The sequence below is a fragment of the Homarus americanus genome, unplaced genomic scaffold (genome assembly GCF_018991925.1).
Source record: "Homarus americanus isolate GMGI-L3 unplaced genomic scaffold, GMGI_Hamer_2.0 scaffold13846, whole genome shotgun sequence".
Lineage (NCBI taxonomy): Eukaryota > Metazoa > Arthropoda > Malacostraca > Decapoda > Nephropidae > Homarus > Homarus americanus.
Genome location: NW_024757805.1, coordinates 1,197,623 through 1,216,904, shown reverse-complemented (window position 1 = coordinate 1,216,904; position 19,282 = coordinate 1,197,623). Strand labels below are relative to the sequence as shown.

Below are 19,282 nucleotides of genomic sequence, written 5' to 3'. Positions count from 1 at the left end.
TTAATGAATATAGATTAAAAATGAATGGAATAAGATTAGGTAGACAGCCATGGATTAGAGCCTCAGTATCGGGGCCTTGTGTCCTGATAACGTTATCTCAGATGCTTGTGTTGGTGAAGCAGGTGAGATAGAGGAGTCAGGGGTGAGAAGAATAATACCAATAACATAATAATAATAATAAAAATAATAATAATAATAATAATAATAATAATAATAATAAAAATAATAATAATAATAATAATAATAATAATAATAATAATAATAATAATTTTATATACGTGCGTGCATTTGAGTGGACAGGTGTGTATGACATCTCGTCTGTAAGTGTAAATGTATATGCGCGCACACACACACACACACACACACACACACACACACACACAGAAAAATCAATGGACCAAGGAGGGAAAAGATACCTACGAGAGAAAGAACTGGCCAATTAGAGTGTTTGATGGGCGGGTCGGCAGTAATTGATAGCGGAGTTCCTACACTACCAGGGCTCACAGCTGCTGTTTGGAGGGCATTAATGTGTAGGTTCTGGCCCGGGGAGCAACAGGAGGTACGGGGGAGAATTTGGGGCAGCGTGGGCGTGGAGGGTGTGGGTGGAGGGTGTGGGTGGGTGGATTTGGGGCAGTGTGGGTATGAGGGGTGAGTTGGGGCAGCGTGGACGTAAGGAGTAACATGGGCGTGTGTTGGGGGGCAGAATGGGCGCGTGGGGGGCAGCGTGGGCGTGTGGGGGTAGGGGGCAGAGGCTGGAGCAGGGGTCACGGTTGGCTGACGCTCGGGTCCACATTTCCTGGATGCTCATTCGCACATGCCCAGCTTCTGTGAGGGGGGACCACACACACCCGAAATGTGAACCTGTCTGTAAACATTGTCGGGAAATTAGTATACGGGTGCCACTCATGTGAGATTTCCAACACTGTAAACACTCCCCAGCGTACAGACGTGTCCCCTCTCACGCACCACCATCGCCTGCCATCCTAACCTTGCAAACTAAATCACTAAAAAACAAAAACAAAAAAAAATACAACGAATATAACGCTAAACAATGAGGAATATAACGAAAAAAACCCACACGTATAGCATTACAAAAATAAGACGAACCCAAGATCAGAAAATATATATATAATAAGTTTTAACCAATATCAGGAATTATTTTTTGATACACTCTTAAGAACAGGTTCCTAAAAGAGGGAAAATAGACTTAACGCCTTTACAGTTTCTCTAAGAAAACATACCAGCCAGAACACACACTCACTCAGAACACAGACTCATTCAGAACGCACTCAGAGCACTCAATCAGAACACAAACTCATTCAGAACACACACTCAATCAGAACACAAAATCACCCAGAACTGAAAACTCATTCAGAACACAAACTCATTCAGAACACAAACTCACTCACAACACAAACTCATTCAGATCACAAACTCATTCAGAACACACTCTAAACACAAACTGCAAGAACACACTCATTAACACCGACAAGAGACACACACATCTCAGTTAAGAGAAGATTTTGAAAACACGAAAAAGACGCAGCAGAAGAAAAAAAAAAGAGAGGAACTTCGACGATGGTATAAGAGGCGAATCAATGACCCTTTACGGAACATAACCAAGAGCAGAGGACGTTCCCAACCTAGTCAAGAATGTTCACTGTCAGCTTCTCGCGCCGTAACAACTTCATATACGGGATCCAAGTCTCGGGGGGGGGGGGCCAGAGCTTAGAAGGTTTAATACTGTCTTGTGTGTCAGTCAGTAGTGTTGGTGCATCGTTTAAGGGATCCGACTCTTGTACTTAACTGTGGGTGTTGCTGAGGAGAAGGACACCACCTCTTGGGAACTTAAGTAGGAAACAGTAAGGTAGTCGATTTAATAGATTTTTATGAACTAATTCGCAACATATCATAAGGAACATTTCAGGGATGTTATAAAGCAAATTTTCTCTAATTAATTGATCTTAAAACAGAGAAATTCGTTTTTATTTCATCAGTCGCGGAGAAATTTTTGCAAAACCAATCAGGGTAAATTCTTCGACTAACACGAGTGAGTGAGCAGCCTGGCGGGGATGTCTCGCCAGTACCTCTTACCCAGGAGGATCATGGAGCTATGTTGGGCATGTTTGACACAGACTGATATCATCTTTATAAATACTGGAGTCTCCCGTCAGCTGCTGCCATTATCAGTCTCTCAGTCACCGAAAAGTCTGACGACTAAATCTAGTGTCTTCATATCTTGAGGTGATGATCCCAAGTCCTGCACGTGAGACTCTGTGGGCGGGAACAGCAGTGGGCGTGTCCTGACTCTGGGTTGATCTTAAGTGTCCAAGTGGGCGTATAACTTGACCGTTTTAGTGGGCGTGGCCAGACTATCAAGAGGACATGGCCTGACTGTTTTGGTGGGCGTGACTTTACTGTTTAGGTGGGCGTGGCCAGACTCTTTAGAGGACGGGGCTTAACTATTCAGGTGGGCGTTGGTTAATTATATAATCACGCCCATACCTGCAGTCTCACACCCACGCACGTATTCTCAACACTATATACTTGTATCCTTACTCCTATACCTGTATTTTTACCTCATAAACGTATCCTTAACCCATACCTGTACCCCCTCCCACCGCCCTCACGCCTACTCACTGTATCCTCACACCTCTATTATCCTCACTACAACGCGGGCGAGTGGGCTGGCAGGTGGGTGGGTGGGTGTAGATAGCAGGTTGCAAGTATGAGCGAGGTGGCAAGGACTGCAACATACCACAGTTTCTTTGCATATCAAGTACCCCCCTCCCCCCCGCCAGCTGGTGGTAAGGGGTGGGGGAGTAACTCATTCGGATATAACTTTTTAGGGTGGCCTACTGCCTCTCCTCGTCCAGGCATACTGTTTGGTCTAGGTGGCGGGGTGAGGGTAGTGTGGGGTGAGGGTAGTGTGGGGTGCAGGTCAGTGTGGGGGCGAGGGTCAGTGTGGGGTATTCTGGGGAGGAGGAATATATAAAGTAGTGTGGAATGGGTGCGGGGGGGGGCAGTGTGAGGTGAAGGTAGTACAGGATGGAGGTACTATGGGGTGGAAGTATTGTGGAATGAGGTGAGTGGAGTCGTGTGAGGAATGGGTAACGTGGGGGATTGCTTGGGTAGGTAAGGTAAGGTAAGATAAGGTAAGGTAAGGTAAGACGCAGGGTGATGGTGGCCTTTGAACACAATAACACGATTCATCAGGACGCTGAAGGAGTTAAACAGTTATATGCTGTTACTCGCCGCTGATCCTGGAGGAAAACTCTCTAAATGCCGTTTGTTTGTGTCAAGAATCAATTAAATCGGCAGTCCAGCAACTATACGTTCTAACTTTCCTGCTATAGAATGTTCTTCCATCCGGCCGCCTCCCCACAGAGAACAAAACCAACTCATTCAGTCCCTTTCACCCAAGAAACTTTATATGTTTTAGTCCGTATCCACACAAAACAGAGACCCATCCCTTAGTTCCCTCCCTACGAAAACGCCCCTTTCATACCCTACCCAGACCTCTAAAAACAGTTCCCAGTGGACGTAAACTCCCAAATTTCTCCCCTGCAGCCAGCTGCCCACCCCCCACCATAACAAGCAGGCGGGCAGTCAGGCAGGAGCCTCTACCACCCTCCCACGCGAGAAGCGGGAGATGTACAGTACAGACGACAGACCGTCCCTAACACTGCTCGACATCTTCACTTCTTCGGTCTACGTTGTACATTTTCTTTCCCTGACACACATAACTCTTCTCCTTCATCTTCGGTCTTCTCGTCTTCTCCTCCCCGCATCTTTCTACCCTTCTCCTTTCCTCCCTCTTCTCCTCCCCGCATCCCACTCCCTGCGAGGTGTGGCGCTGAATACGAGAGTGTTTCTTTGCATATAGACTGCTGCTACCCAGCTGGCGAGCGGGCTGACCTGGTTCTCTCTGGGGAACGCGGTTCTGCTGGTTGTCTGCCCTCTGCTGCCTGCTGGGGAGAGTATCCGGGATGGGGAGAGTACAGTGGGGGGTAGGGAGAGTACACTGGGGAGTACATAGGTGGGGAGAGTACATAGGTGGGGAGAGTACATAGGTGGGGAGAGTACAGAGGTGGGGAAAATATCGGGATTGGGGAGAGTACCAAAAGGGGTAGAGTATTTGAAATCGACAGGGTCAATGGTCATGGGGATGGGGTGGGTACTGGGGAGGGTAGTGAGCCTGGGGGTGGGTACTGGGGAGGGAGTAGCCTGGGGTGGGTACTGGGAGGGTAGTGAGCCTGGGTGGGTACTGGAAGGGTAGGGGCCTGGGGAGGTAGAGCCTGGGCCTGGGAGGCAGGGCCTGGGAGGGTAGTGAGCCTGGCGTGGGTAATGGGAGGTAGTGAGCCTGGCGTGGGTAATGGGAGGTGAGCCTGGGAGGCACTAGGGAGGGTAGTGAGCCTGGGGAGGGTACTGTAGGTAGTGAGCCTGGCGTAGGTAATGGGAGGTAGTGAGCCTGGGAGGGTACTGGGGAGGGTAGTGAGCCCTGGGGGTGGGTGCTGGCAGGGTAGTGAGCCTGGGTGGGCATGGGGAGGGTAGTGAGCCCTGGTGAGCCTAGGGTGGGTACTGGGGAGGATATCGCCTGGGGTGGGTATTGGGGAGAATAGTATTACAGCAGGGGAGAGGAGAGTCCAACAAACCCCCATCACTTATCGGATCTCGAGTTCACCCCCCATCATCCTCTCTCTCTCTCTCTCTCTCTCTCTCTCTCTCTCTCTCTCTCTCTCTCTCTCTCTCTCTCTCTTTATCCTTTTCTCACTCTCTTCCTCTCACTTCAGTTTTCACTCTCATTAGTTCATAGTTCACTCTCCCTCTCATGCTAAGTGTACCCATCCTTCGTCCCTCTCTCCTTCTCCCTTCCCTTCCCTTTCTCCCGCTTTCTCCCATTTCTAACCCCTTTTAACGATATGTACCTATCCGTATCACTCATCCCCACCTTTTCCTCCTTACTCCCACCTCTTCCTTCTTACTCCCATCCTTACTTTCTCCTCCTTTCCCTCGCCTTCTTCTTCAAAACCCACCAGCTAGGTTAGGTTTGCGTTAGGTTAGTTAATCTTCCGGTGAAATAAGGTGGGGTGTTGATTCTTCAGGTGATTCTAGTCTTTAAGTTAACATCTACGAGTATATACCTTAAAGCTATAATCGTAGTTGTAGCTTAAAGAACACACCGTTGACGTGGTTTAAAGGAACATCTACGAGTATATACCTTAAAGCTATAATCATAGATGTAGCTTAAAGAACACACCGTTGACGTGGTTTAAAGGCTGGAGGCATCATCAGTATTTCAGAACTGACAGACACATGGTATCTTAAGACATTTCTCCTTGGCTGGATGTCTCAATCTGCCCTTCATGGCATCACAAACTGGAGGAGCATATTTATACTGGTGACGCAAGCTGGGGCTGGCTCAGGAGAGGAGGAGGAGGGGGAGAAGGAGAAGGAAGGAGAGGAGGAGGAGAGAGGATGAGACACTTTCAGAGGTCACTCAGAAAGAAGAGGAGTAGAAGCAGAATATGATGATGATGAGGAGGATAAAAAGAGGAGGAGGACGAGGATGCTGAATGAGGAGGAAGGGGAGAAGGAAGATGCGGAAGGAGGAGGATGCGGAATGAGGAGGAGGAGGAGGTGGAAGCAGACGGAGGAAGAGGAAGAGGAGAAGGAGCTGAAATGAATCGACTTTTCACATCATTTTATTTGAGTGAGGATTTATGCCGCTGTCAAAGGTCGCCCGTTCATATAATACAGACCAATGCGTAATGTGCTGAAAGACTGTAGGAAAAAAGTGTACTATGTGTATATTTGTCTCGTTGTGGACAGTGTGAGTGGTTGAACGTCAAGCACTTACAAATGTGTGTTTACAAAGGACTTTTTTACATGATCTAAGTACGCACACAAACCAAGGTGGTCATTTACAAAAATGCCAGAGTGATCAAACGAAGCCTTTCTAGATTATATTTACTTTTACAAATGGTATAGTTGAAGATATATATAACTAAAAAGTGTGTGTTTATAAAAGGTGTATCTGTGAAGTATATGTACACTATGAGCATTAACCAAGTAAGTTTAACGCAGTAAGCTTTTGTGGCGGGAGTTTCAAAATCATGTTACAAATTGTGTAAGTCAAAGAGTAGAGGTTTACACAGAGCAGACCTAAGGGTGTAAATTTATAAAGTGTGCCTCCATAGAACAGGTTTACACAGTTTATTCTATAGTGTAAATTGGGAGCTGGAAAATGCTTTTATAAAGTTTATAATCAAAGACGACATTTGCAGGGTGAATTATAATGTCTAGTGAGGGGATTCTCGTCACAGCTCTACACTGCCTTGGGTGACGGCGCCTCCCAACTCTGGTCCCACCAGGAGGGTGCGGGCAGGAGGTGGGCAGGAGGTAGACGTGGTGGTGGCGTGTACAACGTCGCGGCGTATGATGGATGTCTGAATGACGTGTAGGAGGTGCTGATGGCGTGTAGTGTACGTGTGGAGGGCGTGTGGTAGAAGCGTGGAGGGCGTGCGGTGAAGGCGTGGATGGTGTGTGGTGGAAGCATGGTGGGCGTGTTGTGGAGGCGCGGGAGGCATGTGATGGAGGACGTGTAATAGAGGCTTGGTAGGCGTGTGGTGGAGGCGCGGAGGGCGTGGCGCTGGGCCAGCTCGGGGGATCCCGGGAGTTGGTAACAAACCTGTATGAGCTGAGTCGCTCCACCCGGGACGTGGCCGCCACCACCAAGGTTGTTGAGGACGCACCGACGCTCCGACGACTCGACGCTCCGACCCTCCGTCGGCAAGACGCTCCGACGGGTCGACTCTCCACCAGTACGACGCTCCGATCGCAAGACGTTCCCACCGTACGACGCTCCGACAGTACGACGCCCCGACGGCACAACGTTCCGTGATATTACACGCTGGCTGTATGCCGCTCCTTTCCAAATCTTAGACGGATGTCTCGTTGGTGCTCCAAACGTACGACAGCGTCACTATGAGCTCAAAGCCTACGGCGCTCCGACGTCAACTACGACGTTTTAGTTGATATAATCTGTGAATTGTAGATGAGACGCAAAGTCGGAGATGACGTGTAACTGTCACTCCAGCGTCCCCGGGAGTGACCTGAGAGGGTGACAGCGGTAGACAACAAAGGTGGGCGGCGAGGCAACACAGTTTCCGGCCAGCCCGGATCTCTGCACCTCACCAGCGGGAATTTCCTGCGGCCACGAGTCATCGCCAAGACCTCCAGGGGGCATCTCCCGCACCGCATGTGTTGTTTTCCGGAGCCCTTCTGGTGGCGCATGCGGCATCATTAACATCTCTTTCTAATCGTGTTTCTATCTTTTGACACCTCCAGTACCACTCGTGTCCCACAACCTCCCAGTACTACTTAAGTCGCCTCCAGTACAGCGTGCACTCACCGGGAAATCTCCACTAAGGCAACACATACGTCACCCAGGACACACTCAAGTACCGCATGCGTCACCCAGAAGCCTCCCAGTTCTATATGTATCACCTCTAGTTACACATGCGTTACCCGAACACCTCTCCCCCAGTACCAACACCCCACCCCTCCCCCAGTACCAACACCCCTCCCTCCCCAGTACCAACACCCTCCCCTTCCCCAGTACCAACACCCCACCTCCCCAGTCCCCTCCCCAGTACAACACCCCACCCCTCCCCAGTACCAACACCCCACCCCTTCCCCAGTACCAACACCTCTTCCTTCCCCCAGTACCAACACACAGTATGTCACACGAGCATCACTTGAGCTTCCCCACTCCACCTCGTGTGCGTGCAAAATCGCCTAATTCAACACTTAGACTGGGTGGGTTTCCAATATCACCGAGTGTCCGTTATAAGGTAAACATAAATCTGTAATCGAAAGGTGAAACTTAACTCTTTTTCCACACTGAGACTTTTTTTTTTTTACAGGTGGGAAAGGAAGTAAATCGGCGGAATAACTTAACGAAGGTCTTTGGTCAACATGAGTCTGATAGTGACGGTCAAGAGAGAGAGAGAGAGAGAGAGAGAGAGAGAGAGAGAGAGAGAGGCTTTTGAGAGAAAAATGTGATAAAAATGAACGACATTCAATATGGTGAAGAATTTTCTTGTGTGTGTGTAATAATAATAATAATAATAATAATAATAATAATAATAATAATAACAATAATAATAATACTTAACGGTTTATTGAAAAAGTTATGCAGCCCGAAGGCTGAAAATATACATTGGACAAAAATGACTTATTACATACAAAGCCATGGGGTGGGTGGGTCGTTTAACAAAAGCTTTCATTACTAAAAGGAGAAGGAACATGAATTGAACATACAGATTATTATAGCTTACAGTTGATGGCCCGGGCCTGACTGGTCATGTGTGTGTGTGTGTGTGTGTGTGTGTGTGTATGTGTGTGTGTGTGTGTGTGTGTGTGTGTGTGTGTGTGTGTGTGTGTGTGTGTGTGTGTGTGTGTAACGCTGAGAGGGAAAGAGAGAAAAGATGCAAAGTAGGGAGAGGGACTTAAAGTAGAGGAAAGAAAATGAAAGAGAGAGAAATATCTCTCTCTCTCTCCTATCTGATACACCAAGCCTGCGTAGGAGGAAGAGGCGGAGAGACACATTAATTAAGATGACTGGCCAAGAAGCGAACGAAACTAACACACAAGGTAACAAATGAACCGACGAACAACAACACCTGATAAAAGGAGGAAGAGAAATACACAAAAGAATGAAGAAGAGAACAACAATAGGACTCATGTGAAGATTAGATTAGGTTAGGTTAGGTTAGGTTAGGTTAGGTGAGGTTAGGTTAGGTCAGGTGAGGTTAGGTTAGGTTAGGTGAGGTTAGGTTAGGTTAGGTCAGGTGAGGTTAGGTTAGGTTAGGTTAGGTGAGGTGAGGTTAGGTTAGGTTAGGTCAGGTGAGGTTAGGTTAGGTCAGGTGAGGTTAGGTTAGGTCAGGTGAGGTTAGGTTAGGTCAGGTGAGGTTAGGTTAGCATTTGGGTGTTTAATCTCAAGGTGAAATAAACTTGAGGGGCTAAACATCACGTGAACCCAACATAAAATAGAACTTTGATAAACGAATAAATAGTGAAAAGTGAAGAAAATGATTGATAAAGTAAGAACCAGAAGAAACATGAATAAAAAAATGATTAAGCGAAAGCGAGAGAGAGAGAGAGAGAGAGAGAGAGAGAGAGAGAGAGAGAGAGAGAATAAAATCTAAGAAGTAAACAAAAACAGAAACTAAGGAAATAAGGTTGGAGGAAAAATGAAGACGTAAGAGGAGAGCCACAAAGATGACTTGTCGAGAAGGAAAAGAGAAAGACAACGCAAGAAGTAAAACGAAGGAAGAGCAAGAGAATTTTATGAAATGATGACTATGAGAGGAGGAGGAGGAGGAGGAGGAGGAGGAGGAGGAGGAGGAGGAGGGAGGAGGAGGAGGAGGAGGAGGAGGAGAGGAGGAGGAGGAGGAGGAGGAGGAGGAGGAGGAGAGAGGAGGAGGAGGAGGAGGAGGGAGGAGGAGGAGGAGGAGGAGGGAGGGAGAGGAGGAGAGGAGAGGGAGGAGGGGAGGAGGAGGAGGAGGAGGAGGAGGGAGGAGGAGGAGGAGGAGGAGAGGAGGAGGAGGGAGGAGGAGGGAGGAGGAGGAGGAGGAGGAGGAGGAGGGGAGGAGGAGGGGAGGAGGAGGAGGGGAGGAGGAGGAGGGGAGGAGGAGGGAGGAGAGGAGGAGGGTGAGGAGGAGGAGGAGGAGGAGGAGGAGGAGGAGGAGGAGGAGGAGGAGGAGGAGGAGGAGGAGGAGGAGGAGGAGGAGGAGGAGGAGGAGGAGGAGGAGGAGGAGGAGGAGGAGGAGGGGAGGAGAGGAGGAGGGGAGGAGGAGGAGGAGGAGGGGAGGAGGAGGGAGGGGAGGAGGAGGAGGAGGAGGAGGAGGAGGAGGAGGAGAGAGGAGGAGGGGAGGAGGAGGAGGAGGAGGAGGAGGAGGAGGAGGAGGAGGAGGAGGGAGGAGGAGGAGGAGGAGGAGGAGGAGGAGGAGGAGGAGGAGGAGGAGGAGGAGAGGAGGAGGAGGAGGGAGAGGAGGAGGAGGAGGAGGAGGAGGAGGAGGAGGAGGAGGAGGAGGAGGAGGAGGGAAGAAGAAGAAGAAGAAGTAGTAGTAAGGCAGACAGACACATGCAGCATCTAGGACCATCGTAAATAAACGTGTGGGAGACTCACTCTTGTGGAACGCTGCTCACACCCTGCACCTCCAGCCTGAAGGTCGAGGATACTGTGGTAGGTGGTACTAGGAGGAAGGACTAGGTGGACTGGTACTAGGAGGAAGGACTAGCAGGGTTGGTACTAGGGTGGTGGTGGTGGTTGTTGACAACTGATTGGTACTATGGAAATGGTAGTGGTGTTAGGAATGGTTAATACCAGGATGACATTAATGGTAGCAACAGGAAGCATAGACAAGTAATTTGGTACCACAGATGTAACTGGTAGTGGTAATGAAACGAGAACTGAAGAATGGTTGGTATCAGGAAGGTGGTAGTTGTGGTAGCAGGAGAATAAAAAAAAAACACGACTATTTTGGTACCATAAAGTTCAGGGATCCAGCATGGTACTGTTGGTATTAATGGGAGGAGGGACACACGAGGGATGATACCATTGATACCACACAAATCACTTTCTAAAGGTCGACAGCATGGGAGGAATGGTAGCAAGAGCAGAGACAAACACAGAGGTGGTACCATACAAATATCTCCCTAAACTCATTCTGATGGTAATGGTAGTGAGAGGAAGAACAGAAAAAATAATGGTAGCTGTTACAGTGATATACTCATATTATGGAAGATAATGGTAGATATTACGTTAGTTGACAACACATCCTGGTTATAATGGTAGCTACAGGAAGCACCAGCTGAAGGTCGATCCCTCATCCAGACTGCAGTGGTAGCAACAAACAAAACAGATGGGATATTGGTTGATACCACACATAAACCTCTTATCAAGGTCGAGAACTCCTCCTTTGGTTGTGATGGTAGTACGGCAAATGAAAGGGTGGGGGGGGAGGAAGATGATAAGGGTGCTACCAGACAGTTGGTACCAAGACACGGCGACAGATGGTTGGCAGGTGGTGAGGCCTCATTTACACCTGAATACACAAACTTGGAAACTTTAGTGAGGAACAGCGGGCAGGCGAGAGACCCACGGCCACGACAAATAGAAACTGTCGAATGAATTATGAAAAAATAAAACTGAAGGTCAAGACATGTTGCAGTGTAATGGTCTCGTGGTGATGGTGCAGGGAAGTGGGGTGATGGCGTGCAGGGGGGGTGATGGTGTGCAGGGGGTGTGATGGTGTGTAGAGGAGGTGGGATGATGGTGCAGGGTGGTAAGATTATGGTGTAGGAGGAGTAATGTGCAGGGAGGTAGGATGATGGTGCAGGGGGGAGTAATGGTGCAGAGGGAGGGTAGGGTGATGGTGCGGGGGGGGATTCTCGGCATGGTTATGATGCAAGAACTGACATTGAGGACGCTCATAGTGTCAAAATACCACGAGCTAAAACATAGTAAATAAGTGATCCACATAAAACAAACACTCGGACGGACGATAAAAACGACTAAAACACAGACGAAACATCGAATAAAAGAGACGAACCAAAGAAACGAGACGATAAGGACCTTGAGAAATGAATAGAGGAGCCACATAACGCAAGAGGAAACAGCAAGAATTATAATGAACAGGAATAAAACTCAAGAGAAATAATCCGGGAAGAGGTAAACCAGAGTGGAGGAGAGGAGGAGGGGGAAGAGAAGAGCGGGAAGAAAAGAGGAGGAAGGAAGAAAGGAAGAGGAGGGGAAGGGAGAGAAGAGCGCGTCTGCAAAAAATTACCATTATGTAAACATCTTAACTCGTAATTATTTGAAGACCATTTTTAGGGTTATGGGGACAGTGAGAGGAAGAGGAAGAGTGAAGAAGTGAGGAGGATGAGGAAAAGGGAAAGGGGGAGGAAAGGAAGAGAAGAAGAGACAAGGAAATGAAAAGAAGAAAACGGGAAAGAGAAAGAGAGGCAAAGAGGAGGAGAGGATAAGAGAGTAAGATAATGTTCTCTATGACATGACCATCGACGACCACAGGAAGAGGTCGTACAACAAACCAGCCTCCACCTGACCAGACAAGACGACACGATCAACACCTGGACCGATCATGACACAGCTCCACTAGTCACGCCAGATGTGTCTAACGAGAGTGCGAACTAAATAATGAGATGTATGAGCGTCAAAACTCCCTCACAAGGAAAACAATATTGTAGGTCAATCATTTGAGGAGAGGCGGACACTGGGTCAATAGCATTACAGAAAACAGATGAGTTAGTGAGAAAAAAAAAGATATCTTAGTTACATCAAATTTAACTGTTAAGTGAGTTATATTAAGTTATATTTGATAATTAACAATGTATGAATGGTGAAAACAACAATTAAATGGTTTACTGTGAAACTAATCAGCTTATGTACAGAGTGAGAAACATACAGACGCTCGTACTGGATATACACATCTTGACTACACTGCTTATTGTGAAGTGGAGAGAGAGAGAGAGAGAGAGAGAGAGAGAGAGAGAGCTAACTAGCCTTCAGTATATTAATATTAGTGAGTATTCAACACTTGCAAGGCTTCAAAATCTAAACTGGCAGTCCTGTACCGCCAATGATTACTTAAATTACAACACACAGACGCACGGTACATGACAAGGCGCCCCTCCCGCGTGTACACTGTTCCATTCTAAAGACAGCGTTGGAACCTTCACGCTGTCTGCATTGACAACTTCCATGTACTGCGTATGTCTAATACCGTCGACACCTTATCATGACTCCTGACTGACTCTTTGTGAGGAGTAGTGTTGGTGGGTTAAGGATGAGGTGGAAGAGTGTGGATGGTGACTTACTCAGGGCTCATCCACATTAACATGCCTGAGATTACAACACAGTCATTTCCGACCTTCGCACGTGTACAGCTTCTGTGACGTGTAGTGCCTCAACAAACTACCCACCGCATCATTTCGTGGCGTACTGGACTTATAAATGTCAAAATTATGACCCTCTAGCCCCTCCCCCATCTCTCCCTCCCTACGTCTTGTGTCCGAGGGAGGTCAACAACTTCAGCTAAAGGTCACGGGGCTGCTGTTACGTCGTCGTGCTGATTACTGTCTCAGAGAGAGGAGAGGAAAAAATGGGAGGTTCTCGTCACACTTGTTACGTAGCTTGTACTCACTCTCACTCTCTCTCATCTCCTCTCGAGGCGTCTTTTCATCCCATAACATCCAGAATCAAATCCTCTTTTAAGAGACAGTGAGACGGCATAATTCTTCCCTAACGTTGCCAGACGCCCCCCCCCCCCTGTCTGTTCAATGGACTATAGGCAGGATGAGGTTAATTCAACAAATGGTCCCCAGTTATAGGCCAGTAAGGAAGCACCCTGACACATCCCTCTTAGGGCAAAGACACCAATCAATACTCCCCTGTGATAACCAGTCAGAGACGCATCCTACCATATTCTTTAAAACAAAATTACGAAATCCTTCCTCACCCCCAGTCAAGCGTGGGGGGCATCCTAACGTATCCTTCCCTGACACGTCCACCAATCCTTCTCTGCCACAGCCAAGAGTAGAGGCATGCTAACACGTCCCTCACTAACAAGTCCAACCAGTCTTGCCCTGGCGTCACCATAGTGCTGCATCTGTCGGCATTCCCCAGACAGGCACTAACGCCTTGGGTACATCTGACGTGTTGACTGTGACGGTCAATGGAGGGTGTTGGTGGAGAGCGGCCAGCTGCCTCAGTGGCCTCGGGGGTACACCAACCTTTGGCAGTGGTCCTCCTGCTCCTCGGGACTTGCACAGTGTTCCTCGCGCGAGTTAATGGAGGAGGCGCGGGAGGTGAGAGAGTGAGACAGGGTGAGAGAGGGAGACGAAGGAATGGATGACGAGAAGGTAGAAGTAATTTAGAATTAAGGAATTGCTAAACTATGATAAGTAAAGATATAGCCGAAGCAGGCGACGAAGGAGATTCAAGGGCTAGTGTAGGGAACGTGGGGGTGATGACGAAGACGAGGTGAGTGGTGAGGAGGAAAGTGAAGAAAGAGTTGAAGCTGAGACCCATAAGATAGGGAAGAAGATGGACACGATGCAAATGAAAGAGAGACGCAGATGTTGATGATGAGGATGATAGGGAGACGCAGACGCTAACGAGGGAGAGAGAGAGAGAGAGAGAGAGAGAGAGAGAGAGAGAGAGAGAGAGAGACGGAGAGAGAGAGAGAGACGCAAAAAGTGACGAAGGAAAGGGGACTGGGCAGGTGATGACGAAGGCGATGACTGCGCAGAGAGCGAGAGGCCTGGGGGTGGCGCGGACAAGTGATGCAAGGGAAGAATGTAAAATTACGGAAGGAAATACCGTGTTGGAGGGTAGGAATATTACTACCAAGAACCTTACACAGTACCACCACGACTCTGAGAAGTGGTTTACACACACACACACACACACACACACACACACACACACACATACAAAATAAATAAACAGTTTAAAATACTATTGAGTAAGAAGACTCTACTGACCACCATGACATCGTGTGAAGGAGCGTATAGGAAAATTCCACCTCAGTTATCCTCTGCAAGCGACTGAGATAACTCTACCTAATGATCATGAGAAGGACAGGGGAGGATAGCGGTGCAGGTGTGGAGAAAAGAAAACAGGTGTGGAGTGTGACGGGGGAAAGGCAGCGGTGGTGGGTGTGTGTGTGTGTGTGGAGAGGGGGGGTGGATAGTCCGGCCCGCCACACACACACACACATACATACACACACTCATACACATACACACATCTGCCGCCGCACGCTCCCGCCACCACCAGTGAAAGTCAACAGCTAATACACCCACATAGTTCATACTGAAAAGCAAATTTCGCAACAAGAGTGAAATGAATCTTAAACGGAGAACATATCCTTTGCTCGCCGCTGTAAATAATGAGTGAACAAAAAGGGCTAAAGAACACAGCTGCAGGAAGTGTTTTCTCTTTCTGCCTCCACCAAGATATATAAGTCTGTTCTGTAGCAACTCTTTCTACCAGGTTCCTTACACCCCGTTGTTCGTGTGTGTGTGTGTGTGTGTGTGTGTAAGTTTTATTTCCTCCAGGTAGACACATAAACAAACCCCCAACAGAACACAACACGACCCCCCTCTCTCTCTCTCTCTGCGTGTCGTGTTCCATTGTTGTCAACATCTGTCACACACACACACACACACACACACACACACACACACACACACACACACACACACTTCAAGAGGAATTGATTCATGAAATACTGACTCAAGGAAGACTGTCCGAGGACGACATTCTATACTTGTGGAGAACGCGAATTAGACCTGAAGGATGGAAGGAAAAACTAAGGACTCATTTACAAGGGATAGGAAGGAGAGGAGACGTAGTGGACCCTAAAGAAGGAAAAGAGAATACAAAGAAAACTAAAGAAATTCAGAGGAATCTGAGAATAGGGAGAGACGAAAATAATTAATGAGAGAGAGAGAGACAGAGACAGACAGGGAGAAAGACAGACAAACACAGAGAAAGAAAAGGTAAGAGACAGAGAGAGAAGAGAGAGAGAGAGAGAGAGAGAGAGCACCTCACTCTGAGCTCCGTGGCACCGTGTTCTTCTCTAGACCAAGTTCAACACGACGGTCGCTGACCCTCTTGGGGGGGGGGAGACGCTGCCGCAGCCACGACAGTGTGTGATTTTCAATTTGACCCTCTGTGATAAGTTCAGGACGGCGCTCTGTTGACTTGGTGATGGTGGTAGTGTGTGTGTGGGGAGAGGGTAAATGTGTGTGTGTAGTGGTGGGAAAGGGTATGTATATGTGTGTGTGTGTGTGTGTGTGTGTGTGTGTGGTAGGAGAGGTGTGTGTGTGTGTGTTTTGTGTGTGTGTGTGTGTGTGTGTGGTAGGAGAGGGTGTGTGTGTGTGTTTTGTGTGTGTGTGTGTGTGTGTGGTAGGAGAGGTGTGTGTGTGTGTTTTTGTGTGTGTGTGTGTGTGTTAGGTTCTATTAAAGACCTTAAATATATCTAAGTGTATATTCGTGGATTCCTTCTTTATCTCCTTTCCTTTCTCTTCTTTTCCCTTCTATTTATCCCTCCCCTTCCCCTCCCCAGACCCCCAGCAACACAGAACACTAAGATAGACCATCCTCGGTGCAGGGAACAAGTGAATTTCTATAATGCAACATCACGTCTTCTCTTCCTCACGAAAAATGATATAAAACAGTAATTACTCTAGACTACGGCCCCAGTGATAACGACGGCGACACTAAAGGAGAGGAAGGGGAAGAGGGAGAGAGGGAGGGAGAGAGGGAGAGAGGGAGGAAGAGAGGGAGGGAGAGAGGGAGAGAGGGAATATCTGCACGTGTAGGGGCGGGGCACACGACACCTGCTTTCCACAACACAACTTTCACAGCTGTTCGACCACATTTTGTTTACATAAATCAGCTGTTACTGAGAGGAAGGGAAATGGGAGAATAACAGGAAATAGAAAAGGAAGTGGAAAAGAATCAAGAAAGGGGAGACCTTTTGGTAATGAAGCGAGATATAGGGAATGGGGCGAGAAGGAGGATAGGGAGGGTATAGGGATGAAGAGAGGAATAAAAGAAGAGGAGAGAGGTAGGGGGGTATTAAAACCGAAAGGGAGGGTGGAAGTGAGAAAGGAGAGTTGGAGGGAGAAAAGAAGGGATGGAGGGAGAAAGGGTGGAGAGAGAGAGAGGGAGAAGGAGCAGGGAGAAGAGACAGGAAGGCAGTAAAGGAAGACGGTGTGTGGTTCTAGTTATTAAACCAAGAGACTGTGAGTGTGTGTGTGTGTGTGGTCTCCGCTACACCCAACACAGCCTCCTTCAAGAGTATAACGGTAGGGTGGCTCTCACTCCCGCCGTGTCCACCAGCCTCTGTCAGCCACTACGTCATTCATTCACCTGGGGAGTAACAGACAGACAAAAGCATCTCTCCGTTTTTTTCTGTGGGGTTCGATCCCTCGTGACCAAGAAAAAAAACAAAAATGGTTCCTGTATCTGCAGTCAATAGCGCTCAAAGTTACTCCTGTCATCTCATCTCATCTTCTTTTTAGATTTATGAACAACAAAGTGCTATTCCACATCCCTCCTTTATTGTGAGTCAAGTGTTGGCACACTTACTGTACCGAACACCTTAAACATCACTGTCAAAGCCATCGTTTGACAAGAAGTTGACACCTTCATTTAGAACAATACATCAACCAGGAGAGGTAAAATGACCCTAAAGAACCCGTGCCATAGTGACCAGATTGGCGCCTCGGCTTCCGGCATTACTCACCAGAAAGTAAACAAACCGAAAAAGCGGTCTCCGTCAAATCGTGAATGCCAGCCAGTGTTTACTGTGTGTGGCTGGAGGCGACTTGGAGGCAGCGGCCGTAACTCCTCCAGGCGCCCAGCTGATCTCACTACCGCGCTGTTTGGATGGTTGCTTGTTCCAGTGTGTCCTCACCACTGTACAACTGGTTATCTATACTTCATTGTTGTGTTGTATGCATGAATGGGATTTTAAATGAAGTATATTTTATGACACATGCAGTTTCATTGACATTATTAATTTTAAATCAACCATTCCCTATAAGATGGCATCACCCAGCGGATAAAAGTCAAAATTCTCTTTAGCTAGACCCCAGGCTGCAAACTCTAACAAGAGAGAATCCTTTACACTCCTACAGTAAGCAGTTCTTCTCACAAACAGATCCTCTCGAGGGCACAGGGAAGAAAAAAAAGATCCCCAGCACAAAGCCTCTGCCCAAGGGAGCACCGTACGCGCGCCACCCCCCGGCAACCAGCTGATCTCGCCCACACCAACAATGACTTCCTCGCCTCGGATGATGATGATGAGTTTCTCGGGGATGATAATGTTTCGTGTAAGGAAGATAAGGGCAATTGTAGAGGATTTTTCACAACACAGAAGGTGCAAAATACAGGTTATGTATGACGTTAGTGGAGGCGACGGCGCTGACCAGGAGGACCTCTACCACCACATGGCTCTACTGCCTCTACTCTCCCCCTGGTGGGCTACAGCGACACCTGATAACTCGAATCATTTTGAAGTGTATGAGGGACAAACACGCTTATGGTGATCTTGTAACACTAATTACAATGACTTGTTTTAACCTCTCATAACAACGGGTGTTGCCACGGATCACAGAACAAGACAGCACGGAGATATGAGGGCACAGTACCTCGCTGCCCACACACACATTTTTCTCAGAATTCACCACAAAAACGTCAAGTTGCAGCATAGACTTACCTCATCGTCAACATCGTCCACTACGTCATCAACAACATCGTCCACAACATCATCACAAACATCGTCCACGTCTTGCATGATCTGTCCCTCTATGACGGAGAAGACCTGGGTGCTGTTAGTGGTGGTGGTGAGGGAGATAGGGGTCGTCACTTGGTGTTTACGGAGCGAGAGCACGACCCCTTCAGTATCATCAGGAGACTTGCGTTTGAGAGCCTCTGACGGGCTCCCTACGTTCAGTGGGGACATGGCCATCATGTAACACGTGATCTACACAAATTTCTTCCTGCCAGACACTGTTTACAGCCCACAACAGTGATCCAAAACACTGGAGAGGCTTCGTTCTAAGATTTTCGGATCACAAATTTCCAAACATCAGCTTAAAACAACAAACAGTAAACCAACGTTCATTAGATAATCGCAGTTTCTTCTCACCCACTGATCGTCTTTATGCTTTGTCCTTAACCTTGAAGATCCCTCACGTTGTCCTGTTGCACTTCTCGAGATTTGTTTCACTCTTCTCCAAGTCCGCTTCCTGTACAGCACCACAGGATCACGCTCTCGTCAACGCAACACACAATATACGCCACATATCCCTCGGTATGCACAAGCATGCAAAATGACGTCGGGACACGAGGAGCAAGGACAGAGGGTGGCGTCTAGTTAGCCTGAGGGAATGCGACTGCCAGACCCAGGAGTCTTATGCTTGAGTGACGCCAAGAGAGGAGGAGGAGAAGGAGGAGGAGGAGGGGGAGCAGGTAGACCAGGGGGAACTGCTCACCTGCCATTATCTACCTGAAGGGACCAGATACCCGCATGCCCACCCCATCACCATATTCAGCCCGGGCACCTGGTCATTGTGCACGCTATTTTCAGTCTTATTAACTCTATGAAAAAGGGACGACTCGAAGGCACAAATGGTCGAACAATTCTAAGAATAAACGAAATGAGTGGACAGTGCT

General features: G+C 48.1%; 1 protein-coding gene across 8 annotated transcripts in view; it reads right to left on the bottom strand.

Annotated features, from left to right (window-relative positions):
* The window catches only part of LOC121857814 (transcription factor AP-2-epsilon-like), a 161,120-nt gene extending 142,093 nt beyond the window's left edge, over positions 1–19,027 (bottom strand). For 3 of the 8 annotated variants that reach the window (XM_042354059.1, XM_042354066.1, XM_042354062.1), the window contains exon 1: positions 18,324–19,025. In XM_042354059.1, coding sequence (XP_042209993.1) covers positions 18,324–18,578 — 255 coding nt within the window. In that variant the 5' untranslated portion in view covers positions 18,579–19,025. Of the gene's footprint in view, positions 1–18,323 lie in introns of all 8 variants that reach the window. The other 5 variants (XM_042354058.1, XM_042354065.1, XM_042354060.1 and 2 more) reach the window with 3 other exon arrangements.
* Positions 19,028–19,282: the final 255 nt, after the last annotated feature.